Source organism: Pseudopodoces humilis, chromosome 7 (genome assembly GCF_049639895.1).
Source record: "Pseudopodoces humilis isolate 2021_Gansu_Grassland_sample_001 chromosome 7, ASM4963989v1, whole genome shotgun sequence".
NCBI classification, from domain to species: domain Eukaryota; kingdom Metazoa; phylum Chordata; class Aves; order Passeriformes; family Paridae; genus Pseudopodoces; species Pseudopodoces humilis.
In genome coordinates, this window is record NC_142206.1 from 18,027,061 (window position 1) to 18,041,551 (window position 14,491).

General features: G+C 45.9%; 1 protein-coding gene across 14 annotated transcripts in view; it reads right to left on the reverse strand.

Moving 5' to 3' along the window:
• Positions 1 to 14,491, reverse strand: part of CRACR2B (calcium release activated channel regulator 2B) — a 46,161-nt gene that overhangs the window by 8,291 nt on the left and 23,379 nt on the right. For all 14 annotated transcript variants that reach the window (XR_001331427.2, XR_015772980.1, XR_001331431.2 and 11 more), the window contains exons 4-13: positions 14,204 to 14,378; positions 11,873 to 12,019; positions 11,476 to 11,566; positions 11,263 to 11,355; positions 8,180 to 8,367; positions 7,429 to 7,500; positions 6,922 to 6,976; positions 2,965 to 3,044; positions 329 to 623; positions 4 to 145 (exon numbers count right to left, since the gene is read on the reverse strand). Coding sequence is in view for 7 of the 14 variants with exons in the window: in XM_014251956.2 (XP_014107431.2) it covers positions 4 to 145; positions 329 to 623; positions 2,965 to 3,044; positions 6,922 to 6,976; positions 7,429 to 7,500; positions 8,180 to 8,367; positions 11,263 to 11,355; positions 11,476 to 11,566; positions 11,873 to 12,019; positions 14,204 to 14,378 (1,338 nt within the window). In the remaining 7 variants the exon portion in view is untranslated. The remainder of the gene's footprint in view (positions 1 to 3; positions 146 to 328; positions 624 to 2,964; positions 3,045 to 6,921; positions 6,977 to 7,428; positions 7,501 to 8,179; positions 8,368 to 11,262; positions 11,356 to 11,475; positions 11,567 to 11,872; positions 12,020 to 14,203; positions 14,379 to 14,491) is intronic.

Genomic DNA, 14,491 nt, shown 5'->3' on the forward strand with positions numbered 1-14,491 from the left:
TACCAATGGTTGCATTGAGCTCAGCCAAGAACCTGTCATAGCAGAAGCGGTGGATGAAGGAACTCTTCCCAACACCGGAATTCCCTACAAACACCACTTTAAAAATGCGATCTGGGGAACAGCTGGCTGGTTCCAGTGCTTGGAGCTACAATGGAAAAAAATCATGAGGCTCTGAACAGCCCAGCTGCAGGCAGTGCTTTGATTTAGGGATTGGACCCCTGCACTGTAAATCTGTGGAGCTGGAATTTGATAGGAAGAGAGTCAGACACCCTCAAGTCCCTAGCAGCTAGCAGGTGTTTGAGGAATAACCCCAGGTAACTGCACTCACCCTGGTTTCGGTGCCAACAGGCTGGGCTCGAGGAGGCAGCAGAGCAGCATCTAAGCCATCTGCATTTTTTCTGCAGTCAGAGTCACCCTTCAAAGTCATCTTAAACCACTCAGGATCTGCTGCCAAGGGCCATCTCTCCTCATCTCGGCTGTTCTCTCCAAAGTTTGTGCTGCCTCCTTCTCCTGTCTTCATCCATACCCCATTGCCTGGGAAGTATTTACAGTTCTTTCTGTTGGGTTCTTCCACTGCCACATCCACTGGGAAGGTGAAGGGAAGGTCCGCAGAGGCCAGTTGTCTGTATTGAAGTCCACAGGCAGCACAGATAGGGTGGGAGGGGGTGAGGAGACAGGGAAAGAAGGAGGTTGCAAATCCCCAGCAAACCAATGCAATCCAATTAGTGTATATGAAGCTCTCACAGGAATTCTATATATTCACTCCCCACACTCCCTGTGACCAAAGCACCAGTGGCTCCCCTAGGAAAAGAGAGACAGTTCACCAGAGCTGTGCTGTACTCGTATGTGCTGACAAATATTTCATACATTTTAATAAAAATTGCCACTTTGGTTTTTCAAGAATTCTTATTGCTTACCCTGGGAGTGAAAAAATGAGGCAAAACACACAAAATGAAAGCTCCTTTTTTAAAAAAAAAAAAAAGAAAAAAACCCCCAATAATTACCCCTGTGTTTTTGTTGCTAAATACCATACAAAAAGAAATAACAGACTGTGCCCACACAAGAGCAGGCCAATGCACTGGGGGTAGAGCTGATGTAGTAAGTTGGAGGAACAACCTTCACAAGAACACCTAAAATAACCAATTTAAACTACTGGAATCAAAGCTGGAGAGCAAGACAGCATCACTGGTTTTCTATGGTTAAAGAACTAGACAAGGAGTGAGAAGACCTAGAATTAAGCTGAAGATATTTAACCACCACAGATCTCTCCATTGCTTTCACTAGTCAGAAGACTGACTGCATTTGGAAGCAAATTAGAGTGACCAGAGTGTACTACAGTCAGTCTCTTCAGAGGCAGGACATTCCACCCTGCTCTGCAACATTTTTCTCTTTCTATTAGTGCAGGAATCCAGATAATTCTTCCTTCTCACTCCAGCAAGTACACTTCATCTGGCTTGCAAAATTTACCTGCTGCCCATGCCTATACTTTTTTCTATGAAAGGGAGCTCATATTCCTGGTTGCTCTCCCTGCATTTACCCCAAATACCAATCCAGAGCGAGGCCAGCTGGAACTTCTGCCTCTTGAAAATGGACACATACTCTCAGGCTCTGGGGAATGATAGCCATCTCCCAGGGCTGGCAAAATCACACAATGAGTGGTATCAAGACCCTCTTTAGTGGGAGCAAAGGGACAAACACAAAACACTTAACAGTGACCCCAGATCTAATGGATTTCTTTTCATGTTTCTCAAGCAATGTGGTGTGACACAGCACTGGGACAGAGACAGAGCCAACAACTACTTCTCCCCTTCTCTCATCAACTTCATTGCCAAACTTCTCCAGCTATTAAAACTTTCCAGGAGGTTTATTCCATGCAGCTAGAAGGATATTTGCAAGAAATAATTGGGAAGGAAGATGGGAGAAATTGGTTATCTGATTCCATGGATGGAATATGCCAGTCACACAACCATGAAAGAGCTCTGCCTTACACCTCACCAGGCAACCTCCCACCATGGGCTCAAGAATCAGCCCTCCTCCACAGTCTACCCAGTTTTCTATAAGTCCATGAGCCAAGAAGCCTTCAGCTAAATCCTTAAACGACACTATCAGAATTGCAAGCATGAAGGGTGAGTCGAAGCTGGAAGAAACTGAGCCTAGACCTATGTCTGCGGCCGGCACCAGGAGAAACTGAGGAACAATGGAACTTTCTGCAGAGACCTGGTAAGAAACAGGGGAGCACGCTGCCTTTAAAACTTTTTTGGGGGCAGCATTGCAGGTGAGATCCAGCTCCAAGACAGGTCACTGTATATTCTGCATGTAGAGTAGAAAAAAAAAGAAAAGGCCTTGGCCACACAGATGTGATGCCTGTCTTGGCTTAAAGGAAGCCTGGTGTGCCAGGTGAGCACCTGCATAGCCATAGAGGGAGATGAGCACGATAAACCCACGTGGAGCCAGGCCCTCTCCTTGAGGCTTTCAGCTGCCAGAAAGAACCCAACCCTAGTGCAATTACTGCCCTCTCCTATGCCCCAGGGATATGGATTCTAGCATGATGCACCAGTGGACAGGCTTTGTGCCTGAGGACAAACTGGCACACTTGGGAGTTGTTCCAGTCATTTCAACAGAGCTGTCTGACTCAGAAAGAGGCAGCCTTTGTGACTCCCATCCCATTAACAGTCACAGACCTTCTGGTGATGCTTAGATTTGCTCCCCCATTGCTGCAGGCAGAAGCAGCAGCAGGGCCATGTGGAAATTAGTGAACAGTATCCTCAGCTTCATGCTGAGCCAACACCACCTGATTCCAAGAGACAGCTAAAGCCACCATGTAGGGAAAGCTACACCCCACCACATTCCCAAAACTAGCCAGCACCAAGGTGGGAGAACCAGACACAGGACACGGTTTGACGGACAGGGTACTGCAGTGGGCACGGACTAACACCATGGACACAACACAGACACCCATCTAACCGTTTGACAGGCTTGTCCTCCAGCAGGTAACTGCCTAGCACTGACCCTTTCTTCAACAGGGACTTTTTGTTCTGAAGCACCTGGAAGTTGAAAAGAGAAGGAATGAAGAATGTGATTACAGCCCCAGTTCAACCACTCGCCACCTCTTGTAGAGCACTTTGGGGAGGCAGGGCTGGAGCCCTGGCAGCCCCACACCATGCAGTGGTAATGCCTCACTGGAAGGTTCAAAGAGGTGAGCACTGGGTTTGCTTTGCCCAGTTCAAATAATTTAATTTTTGTAAGAAGCCATCACTGTTGCTGCTTTCTCCTTCACTTTTAAATCCATCCAAGTGGTGATGTCCCAGACTGAATTCTTCCTCTAGCTAGCCAGAGTTTTTATTTCTGTGGCTCGTTCTCCACTTGGTCTCACAGCTGAATCTCTCTTTCCCCACCTGCCTCTTTCTTATGCTGATGATTTGTGGGGCAGACCAATTGCCCCTTTCTCAAAAGACACTAGTACTCTTCTTCGACCTGCACATCACAGGAAAAGAAGGAGGGCAACATACATGCTCTGCCTTACACCAGCAACCCTCTCCATGCTTTCCTCCTGCTTACCACAGACTGAACACTTCCTATAGTCAGTATTTACCAGCTCCCCAGAGAAGGAGAAAGCAGGACAACACCTCTCCCAGCTCTCCTCCCCCCATACAGCAACTCTGCCATTCCCAGCAGTCAGTGCTCTAGCCACACACACAAAATGTACAGTGAGAGACAGCATGGAAAAGTGTCCACATCGGCACTGGGGGAAAGGAAGATGTATTCAGTCTGTGAATCTGAAGATTTCTAACATGTCCTTACAAGTTATTTCTGGGGGACAAGGTGGAGGAAGAAGGGTTTGCAGTCTGCCAGATCTGCCTCTCACAGCAATTTTGAACTGACCAAACACCTGCAGGCAGCTCTGGACAGGCCTTCCTTCATGCTTCCCACAGCCAGGAAGACTACAAAGATTATTTCTTCAAAAAATCCTTACTGTAGGCTTATTCTAAAAGGCAAAAAAATTAAGAAGCTGTTCTGCTGGTCAGAGCTCCCAGAGCTCTTTTACTGCAATGCAGTCTAACAAAAGGAGACACTCTGGAGTCCACAGAGGGCCTGACCCAACTAGAAGCTTTGCGGGGAAAGAGCAAAACATTTTTTACATATAAAACTGATGTTCAAGAGAATCTCCAGCCACAGAAACAATTCAGCACTGAGAGGCTCACAATTGTGGAGCACAAATCTTCCAAGACAAACGACCCCCAAGTGCATAACAATACTCCAGTAAACACAGCCAGACTGCGGTACAGACAACCAGTGGCTCTCCAGCAGGGACAGAAGGGGAAGTTTTCAGTGTTTGAGCAGCTTCACCTGAGGGAACCCTCTAGCCACACAGGAAGAAGGAAATACAGGCCACTGGAACTGAGTCACAACCTTCAAGTCAGCTGTGGAGTAAAAGGACTGCCGCACAATCTGCTCTGCCACCACCTTACCTGGAAAGGGAACAGCCTGCAGAACACATACTTGGGTAACAAAGGAGGAACAATGGGGCATGTTTTGCCATTGGTTCTGCCATGCTTTATTGGCCTGCCAGGTTTGTGTAACATTTGGCTTTTCACCAGGATGATAAAGGGACAGATGCGACATCACAGCTGTGTAAAACACAATGACAAGGATTCCACAAAGGCACATGTACAAGCGTTTTGGATGGGAAGGATTCTGGTTTACCAGTGAAATAAAAATACATCTCAAATGTAATCAAGTACCAAAACATTCTTCATGATGAACAGAAATGAAATTTGCTCTGTCAACATAAAGCATGCGAGCATAACTCCATAGCCAATGGGTCATGGGTGTGAAACTGAACCTGCAACCCCTGGGTCTTAAAAATACCCATCAGTGGTTTGCACATAGACAGAAATAACCATATATTGCTATCTGTGACACACCTTGTCTTGCCTGGGACAAGATAGTGCCCCAGAGTGAAGTGGGGCTAGGGTCTGCCCACCCTGGCAAGGCCAGAAACTCTTATGAAGAGCAAGGTATTAAGCTGGGAACTGAGAAGAGCAAAGGAGCAGTGACTGGGTTGCTATCAGCCACATACAGCCCAACTCCTCCTTCCAACCACTTCAAAATCTTTGCTATGAAAGAACCTCTGTTCACCACACCTTCATTTCACAGAAATAACTCTTCCCAGCACTAAGAGAGGGTATATTAAGGCCTTGGGTTTCTTTTTAGCCTGTAAAAGCACTGATAGTCTCTGGCAGAGAGTGTGTCGCACTCTAGGGATCCCCATCAGAAGGCTGGATTCTCCTTTTTGCTTCTGCAGGGAAGTATTGCCATTTCCTCTCCCCCTTACTGTGAGACAGGCTGGCAAGCAGACCTTCTGCAGGTATATGGTGATAGCAGCATCTCTGCAACCCCTTGGAGCCCTGCTTTCCTGTGGACTGAAACAAGAGCAGCCAAAGGAAAAAAAACCAACTTACTACAGCACAGGCTTCAACTGCCCAGCAAGACACAGCCTTGCCAGATGAGCAATGGTGGTAGTTCACCCTGTGCCTCATTCCCTATTGCCAGTGCTGGGAGAAGGGAGAAAGCAACCCCTCTGTGCTGCGACTCTCCCTACTGGGCTCTCTCTTGGGTCCATCTGCAGCAGCAGGTCTTAGCAGGGGAGCAGGAGGAGAGAATAGAGGAGAAGCAGGCAAGCTTTGCACGCACAGAGGTACATACCTGAGCTGTGGTCTCCACAGGCCACCCACCCACCCATAGGAAGCCACAAGCTGATGAAGCACAATGCATGCAAAGAGGAAAAGAAACCATTTTCTCTGCCTGCTTGCACTGGACTCTACTACAGAGTGACTGCATTTAAGGCTTTTCCAAGAGGGAGCAGGAAGCTCTGGTATACATCCACATAGTTAGCAGCTTTAAAAATTAAGACTTAAGAAAAAAAATCTTCCAGATTTTAGAAACACACATACCTCACACCTCTAGCCAAAATTTTTACTGAGATAATTTTATACAGCTCTCCACCTGGAGAACTCCAGCCTCTGGATCGAGCAGGGAATTTTGTCTCATATATGGACACAACCCCTGTTTTTCCTTCCAGAGTCCTTTACACACCAGTCAGAAAGGCTTTCACAGCCTATCACTGTCCTCCCTGCTAGGGAGTAGGAAGTCACCTACTTCCAGATCTTCAGGTGGGGCATGATGGCAGAGCAGGCAAAGACATGGTGGCAGGAATGGGTCCAAGAGGGCAGAGCAGCTGTGCAAGAGACATTTGGGAACACAAACTTTTTAATGAAAAAATAATAACTAAAAATAGACCACATATCTGTTCTTATCTTGGTGGCGGGGAAAGGTCAGAGATTGACAGTTCCAGGTGAGAGAGATCCGCTTTCTCCTAATTCTCTGACACAGGGCTCACTGCTGCACCCAGCAGAGTTCACAGGAATGGGGAGCTCCCCAGAGGAACCCCTGAAAACATCTGCTACAAACTCAGGGGGTCAGAAAAAACTTCAAAACCTTCCCATGCTACTCCATGCCCAGTCAGCCAGCAGCACATCTGAAAATCCATCTTCTTCCTCACCACGAGCTTCAGGATGCATCCAGCTTCTCTCCCCTCCTTGCATGTGCCCAGTGCCTGGCACAGCACACAGACCCCACATGTGCAGCAGGCAGCACCCACTGCAGCCCTGCACAGGGCTGTGTGACAGTCCCCAGCCAACATGCCTTGGGTTAAACCCAGGCAGCTGGCAGCAGCAACCAGCAGAGCTTGCCTCCAGCACAGACACAGAGGTGCTGCAAAGTCTGTATTAAGCACAACACAGGCCCCAGGTGCTCTTGTCATTGTCCCCCGTGGAAGTGACAGGCCCCCGAGTGGTGACAGCAACAGCAGCAGATGAAAGGAGGGTGGTTGGGAATTAAGGTTTTCTTTCTGAGACTAACCAGCTTCTTGGCTTCAAAAGCATCTCGCTCATCTCGAAGTTTCTTGTTCATTTCTCTGCTCCAAAGGAAAACATAGGAAAGACACAGTGAGATGCTTGTAAAAAATAAAGTAAACCCCAACAACTGAAAGTGAGAACAGAAAGACAGCTTGGGAACAGAGATTAAGATGTTGTTTACAACTAGACATGTTGGGATTTCCATGTATCCCAGCTGAGGTCATGGGCTCTACATGGTTGCCTTAGCCAGCAGGAAAGACTAAATTCCTCCAGAGAAGGGATTACCTCGTGAAATAACATAGCCTGTAACGTGAAATAACATAGCCTGTAAAGTCCCAGAGCTGGCTAAGTTGCACAACTCTGTCTGGACCTAGAAAAACAAGCACGGTTTAAACACTGCTTGGATACAATCCTGTAGCTTTCCATGGGAGAAACAAGCACAGTGCAGAAACCTCAGCCCCTTACAGGCACAAGAGCTCAGCATTTCCCTCCAGCCTTCACCAGTTCTCACCTGAGGAGCTCCAGCTGCCGAAGGAGGCTTTGTTTCTCTTTCTGCATGTTCTTGGAAACTCTAAACACATCCCTGGGCAAGAGGCATTTTAAAATAAGGGGAAATAAATTAATGGGATAGAAAATACAAACATCCCTCTCTCAGGGGCACTCATGGTATTCTCAAAGACAAGGGCCTGCCTTATGCTAGGAGAATTCAGAGGAAGCAGCACTGTTCTAGGAGCTGGGATGGTTGGGTTGTACCAGAGCTCTCCTTCTCGCCTCCAACATGACAGCAAGCAACTCATCCTTCTCCACTTCCTCAGGTGCTAGAAATGGGAAGGATGCTCACTGCCATCAGGATCTGAAACCTCTCAATGTTTTATATAGGTATCATTAGATTTAACCCAGAAATGAGAACAGAATTTATTAGAAGAGGATCTTGAAAGAGAGCATTATAGAGGGGATGGTGAACTGAAAAATAAATGGAGAAGCCTCCTTTAGGCTGAGGAACAGCCGTATTTTTGTACTGATTTTCTAGAACATATTTCCCACAAAAGGTAGGCAAAAGGTAGCTATATCACTCTCTGTTTAGGCCTATATGGGCCTAAACATATAAGGGATGTTTCTTCTTTTCCTCAAAAAGAGACAGAATCTTCTAACGAGACCAAGGCTCCTAACTAGGGATACTTATTCTTTAACTGCTGGCCCGCCTTTCTTTCTCTGTCCATGTCTTTGCCCTAACACCTCCCCTTTTCCTGTTTTTTCCTTACCTGTCCTTCTGCTCTTGCTCAAGCTGAGCCTCTTTCTGGAGCTTCTGTAACTGCCCCTTCACTGCCTCTAGCTCCCATTTGCTTTTCTCCAGCTCTTCCAGCAGGTTTTCATTCAGGTGCCGGAGCCTCTCATTCTGCACGCGGGTCTCCAGCTGCTCTGAGTTCAGCGACTGCAGCTGATGTTCCAGCTGCAATGGAAGAAAAGGAGGGGTTAAACACAGAGAAAGGGTTTTGTGCTTCAGGCACAACTGTCAAAACAAGCTGAAAAAGCAGATGTAAACGATGAGGCAGAAGGGGGTAAAAACAACCTAAGTATACAGAGCCACCAGTGGCATCGAGAAGGTGAACTGGAAGGAATTCTCTCTCATCATGGGGAACCAAGTAATGCAATTAAGCACAGCTGAGGAAGTACTTAAGGCAGCATGAGGAGCCCAATGCTGTCAGGCATTGTAGGAATCAGAGTTCAAATGGGGGTCAAAGGAGGACTGGAAAAATCTGGGTGGGAGCAGGGTTGCGTCTGTTGGGACTTATTAAGCAGAGGTGTTGGAATGCATCCTCTAGTTTAGGGGCTTCCTGAGCCCATGGCAGCCTAAAGGAGGATATACTGAGGTGCTAGGGGCATCTCACACTACACCTGGAAAGTGAAGTGATTGGGTGGCCTTTACTACTGCTAGAGACAGGACCTTGGGCTAGAGATGTCGTTTAAATGCCACCGGGGCAGAGCTGCACTCCAGGCAGCACAAGCCCCCAGCACAAACCTGATTTGGGAAATTCAAAGCCTGCTGCCATGTACTCAGCCAGTGACTCAATTCCTTACAAATTCCCAGGCATAGTCTGGGAAAGAGTCAGACAGATGCAGCTGCCAAAGCCTCCCATCTCAGATGACAAGTAGGGAATTCCAAGAGGGATCATAGCGACACTGCAGTATCCAGCCAGCCACACCCCAGCTAACCAGGGTCCTCTGCTGAAGATGCTGCTCCACAGAAACTGCAGTACCTGTCTGAGAAGTTACAGCCCAAAATAATAGTATGCAATCCATGCTTATAACCAGAGAGAATCACCAAGAATCAGGTCTGATCAGGGTAGCAGGTGGCAGAGTCAGCCTCCACATATACACCTTCAGCTTGCCTTTCTCTCAGCCTATTTTCTGCCCCTCTCAAAATAAAAGCAAAGCAGGACACCATGGCAGAAGATTAATTTTTTTCCTGCTACCCTCCTCTCTGCCAGCACACATGTACAACTGTCAAGAGTAGGAATGAATAGATCTCATCTTTCCCAGGTTCCTTGAAACACAAGCCTTACCTCTCGTCCCTGAGGCTAGAAGGGCAAGCCACACCCAGCTTTGCCTGGAGTCCTCCAGTCCTGTGAACACTGGGGAATATTTCAGCAAGACTACATATGCTGAGCAGTGGAGTTGAGACTGAAGCCAGCAATCCTTGCTTACAGCTTTTGGATCTTTTAATATGGCAAGCAACTGGCTTTAAATGAAGCACACCTGCTCCTCCCTAAAAAATCTCCATCACGCGCAACTCTCCCAATTTATGTGGTCTGTCTTTAGAAGCGATGCTGTGGCATAGCACCATCACAGTACTGATCTTAGGCCACAAGAGGGACCCGATTATCCACACAGCTCACTCCAAGCTTCAGAGTTAAGAGCACCAGAACTGACTATTTGAGTAAGTGTCCAAGCAGCCCAAGTGTTCTGCTCTGACCCTCAGCAAGAGCAGGTACTACCTAAGAAGAGCATGCCTGAGCTCCTAACTTATGGTCCATTCCCCTCATATACTGCTCCCATCTATGGTCCCTGGACTAGGGATGCTAGAGGCCACATCTCTGACTATTCTTCCTTTCAATGATTATTTACAAGCCTATTATCCATTTGTTTGTCCAATTCCTTTTTGAACTGCTGATATTGCCTGCATCTTGGGGCCAAAAGTCCAGCACAAGTGGCAGTATAAAGAAGTGTGTTCTTCTAAATCAAATTCATACTGATCTCATTGAGCGTCCCTCACCTTTGCTGTTGCAGAGCTTGGGGAATAACAGTTTGGTGAGGACCTTATCCATCACTTTTCTGAGTTCATAAAGCTCACGTGTATCTTCCCTTAGCCTGCTTCTCTCCAAAACCTAAAAGTCTAGACTTTCCTGGTTTCTCTTCCTAAGGCAAATTTTTCATTTTCTTAATAATATTAGCACTCTGTACTTTCATGCTCGAGAAGGACACAGTGGAATTAGAGGAGACCAGAACTGCACACACTGAGGCATATCAAAGATGTGGGCAGCAGGAAAAACACATCCTCTATCTTACTCTCAACATCCTTCCTGAAGGCACCTCAGTTGTGCTGGCTTTTCCAGCTGCTGGACAATGAGCTGATGATTTCAGAGAAGTGCTGTTTCATCCACATCACAGCTAGATATTCAACTGGGACACCCCCAGTCTCCAGCACCTTGCAGGTACCTGCCATACCTTGTTTCTGTGGGGGTCACATCTCAGTTCTTCAGACACCATGGAAAAAGACATCAGGAATGGACCATCCCATACGAATGTCCATGCCAAGGGATGGCAGGCTAAAGGAAAGCTTGTGCTTTCATCTTTTATGTGACTGATTAATCAGTATGTCATCAAATGCCCAAATGCAAGTATACAATATGTACCTGTCACAGAACTGTTCACTCCAGGTCATTTTGGAGCACCCAGAATATAAGAACTAGAGAAATCTGGCTCTTTTATGTCCATACACATCTTCCTTACACACCACAAAAACCCTCAAACTCAACTTTCAAATTTTTACCCCATCTTCTTTGCCAGCATTATACAATTGTTAGGAAGACTGTGCCAAGTGAACACAAAGCAGACAAGAAAATGCATGAACAAAACATTCACAGAAGAGCATTACAGCTAAAGACAAACCAATTATTTGACAAACCATCTTAGCACCTTCAGAGACATGGAAGGACCTCACTAACTAGAGCCAAATTATCCAGTGCTAAACTCTCAGCAGCTGAACACCACTTTCCATCAGAAAACCCCTGAGCAGAAAGCAGAGGGGGATGTGCTTTGTTAGAAAGGATTTGGATCCCGTTACCTTCTTCTGGCGGTAGAGGATTTTCTCCAGCTCCTGCTCTTTGTTGTGCAGCTCCTTCTGGAGCAAGTTACTCCTGTCATGCCTCAGTGCTTCCTGCAAAGGTAAAGATACACCCAGCACAGTAAGAGCTGTTTCTTGGCCAGACAAGCCACCACCTCTACTTCAGAACAAAGGAAGGTTGCCTTCAAGCCAAGAGAGAAAGAGAGAAGGTACCTGGCAGACCAGCTTCTCCCTTTCTACTTTGATCTGTTGTTCCATTTCTTCATAAAGGCACCTGACTTCTCGATCATGATCTGACTCCTTCCTACAAAACACAGTTGCACGCAGGTCAGGAGAGAAAAAGAGAGTACAGAAAGGAAAGAGGAGGGTGGAAACATATTCCTACTAACAGCTGGGTGGAACTGAGTGGGATTTTAACCAGGCTGAATGTTATGGGTGAGCACTGCTGCAAAGCAAACCCATGGGAACAGAACAAGATAGAGTCATTTTATTACAGCAAGAAATATCTTTTTTACTGGTGCATCCTGTAACCCAGTCTCTCCTTGCATCTGAGGCAGGATCCAAGCATCAGCTGGCTCCTGGCAGCAAATGGCCATGATGTTCTCCTTACCTCTTCAATGCTTGTTCCATTGACTCTTTCTCATGATTCACCTCCTTTATGTACGATGAAACACGCAACAGAAACTCTTCAAAATTGGATAAGAGCTCTGGACGCTCCTTTCGTAGGCGAGCCCAGAGCTCCCGAATCTCATGTGGGCTGGAGCAAACATACAAGAGAGAAAGAAAGAAAAAGAGTTACTGTGTCATCTTGTGGACTGTTATTCCAACTCCAACATGCACTCAGGGCAAACTGCCATTCTCCTGTGATGATCTCTGTTACACCATTACAGCAGAGAGGGAAATTGGACAGTGACAGAGCATGCATGCAGCGTGGGATCTATTGTGAGGACAAAATAAAAAAAGTCATCTGAAGGAAGACAGGAAAAATAATCCAGGAAGCAAACGTGGAATGACTGCTTTTCCAATTATTCATCGATAACACATTTGGTGTCTACATCAAGACTTGGAGAAATGAATATTCAGCAAATTTGCTGTGTGTTATAAAATCAAACTGTTATAGCATGAAGAGTTTAGCAAACATCACTGGTGGTTTTCTTACACTCAGAAAGTACTGGTGGCTGCTACACTCCTCATTTTTTTAAAAGGTTTGGAAACTGAGGCACAAAAAAAAAAGATGCAAATTTGCTCAAGCGTCATATCAGGATAACAATGGCGGAAGCCCTGGAGAACCAAAGAAGTCTCTGAACCTGCAATAACGATTACACTGTTTTAACATTTAATTCATTGCAACTTGAACATAGCACTTATGAACTTCATTCCCAAAGTGTATTGTAAGCCTGCAGACATCACTTCATGTTTCTTTTTAGGGAAGAGCTTTAAAATTTTTTTTTATCATGAAATACTTTTGAAAAATTGCCTTGAAAGATACAGAATAATTACACCTATAGTCAGTATCCAAACAGCTATTTTTCTTTGCCTATATATTTGTCCCCCTTAGTATTCTGTGGGGAAACACACAACCAAAACAAACCAACCAAAAAGCATGCAAAAAGCTTTTGATTTCCTCTGTCAGAATTGCATGATAGCCTTCTTTTTCTGTCTCAAGTTTAAAAAGTTATAGCATTTCATCAAATCTTCATATTTGAAATAAAAGAATATATTGAATCTTGTTATGAAATAAAACCATTTCTTTCTAGAGAAAGCAGTGAAAATATTTCAGATTCCTGCTCTCACCCCAATTAGCTTCTGTTTGATATTACTGCTTTACAACAGCTGGTTTGGCACAAAGATGTGACATGAAGTAGCTACTGAACTCATTGCATAAAAATGCCACTAAGTGGTCAAAATAAAACACAAGGTAATTTCACTTTGAGACTTCTGCTTCCCAAAGCAGAGTTATAAACAGTTGAGACTGTGTTCCCAGAACAGTAATATGGCCTTTCACAGTGTCATCCTGTTGTTTGAAGTATAACAGCTTTCCAGAATTTTTTCCAGACAGAAGCTGTTTATCACTAAAACATGCAGGTGCTTTGCATCACAATGAAAATAAGGGAAAAAAAGTCTGGTTTGTGACAGATGTGCCTCTGAAAGCAGCAAACTCCACCACTCTCAGCTTCTGTCTCAAATCCTGTCCACCTCTTTCCCTAACCTGGACTGCTCCTGGCAAAATGGCAATGCAGTTGGAGTACAAAGCCTGAACAGAAGGACAGCCACAGATGCAGCTGGGCACCCCAGGTCCTGCAGGTGTGCATCAGTAAGAACCAGTAATGCATAATGCCTCATGTTGGAAAGCCTAAAATAAGGCTGGATGACACTGGAGCCAGCAGACTCTACTGGAGCTACATGCAAGGGCATTAATACCAAGTTTCAAGGCTCACAGGAGCACCCCTTGGCCCAGTTTAGCCTTTCACACTCTTCAAGATCAGCAGAGCTCTAAGCAGCTCCTTGAACAAAGATCCTTCACAAAGACTCTTAGAACTGATTGTCTGAAAATATGTGAACAGTCACATACCATTTTGGAACAGAGAGCACACTCGTCCTCCTTACCTCATCTAACCCTCACATGCTTCTTTTCATTTGCTGCCTGTGCTGGACTTGTCTGTCACCAGCTGTTCCATTTTACAGCTGTATTACAAACTCAAATTTGGGAAACTGAAAGGCACTGAGCTAAAAGTAACTGGTACCCAACGAGAAAACCCAGACCGCAAAGCATTTGCTACCACGCATATGAAAACCCAAGGCAGCAGTACAGAGAGCCCAAGCAGTGCTTCAGAGAACAAGCAGCTCAGTTCATCTCTTTGGTCTTTTCTGGCACTTGGAAGTTTTGGTACTGAGAGATCAAAATAGGGTAGAAGCAATGCCATGTGACTCCCCTACTTACTCTTCAAACAACTGGGCTGCTCCAAGCTGCTCCATCATGGAGCAGAATCGTTTCTCCTCTTCATCATCATCTGCAGGGTCCAAGTCATCTGACCAGCCTGACTCAAAGGTCTCCTCATGTCTGGAGTGATCCGTTCTCCCAGCCCCTTGACACAATTCAATCCCTATTAACTTTCCTGGTGGAAGGTGAAGAGAAGAAGAATAAACAAAGTCAAATCGGATGTCATTGAATAAGCTGCTATTTACATGGCAGCCTGCCAGAGCTCCACGGGAAGCCTCGTGCATGCCG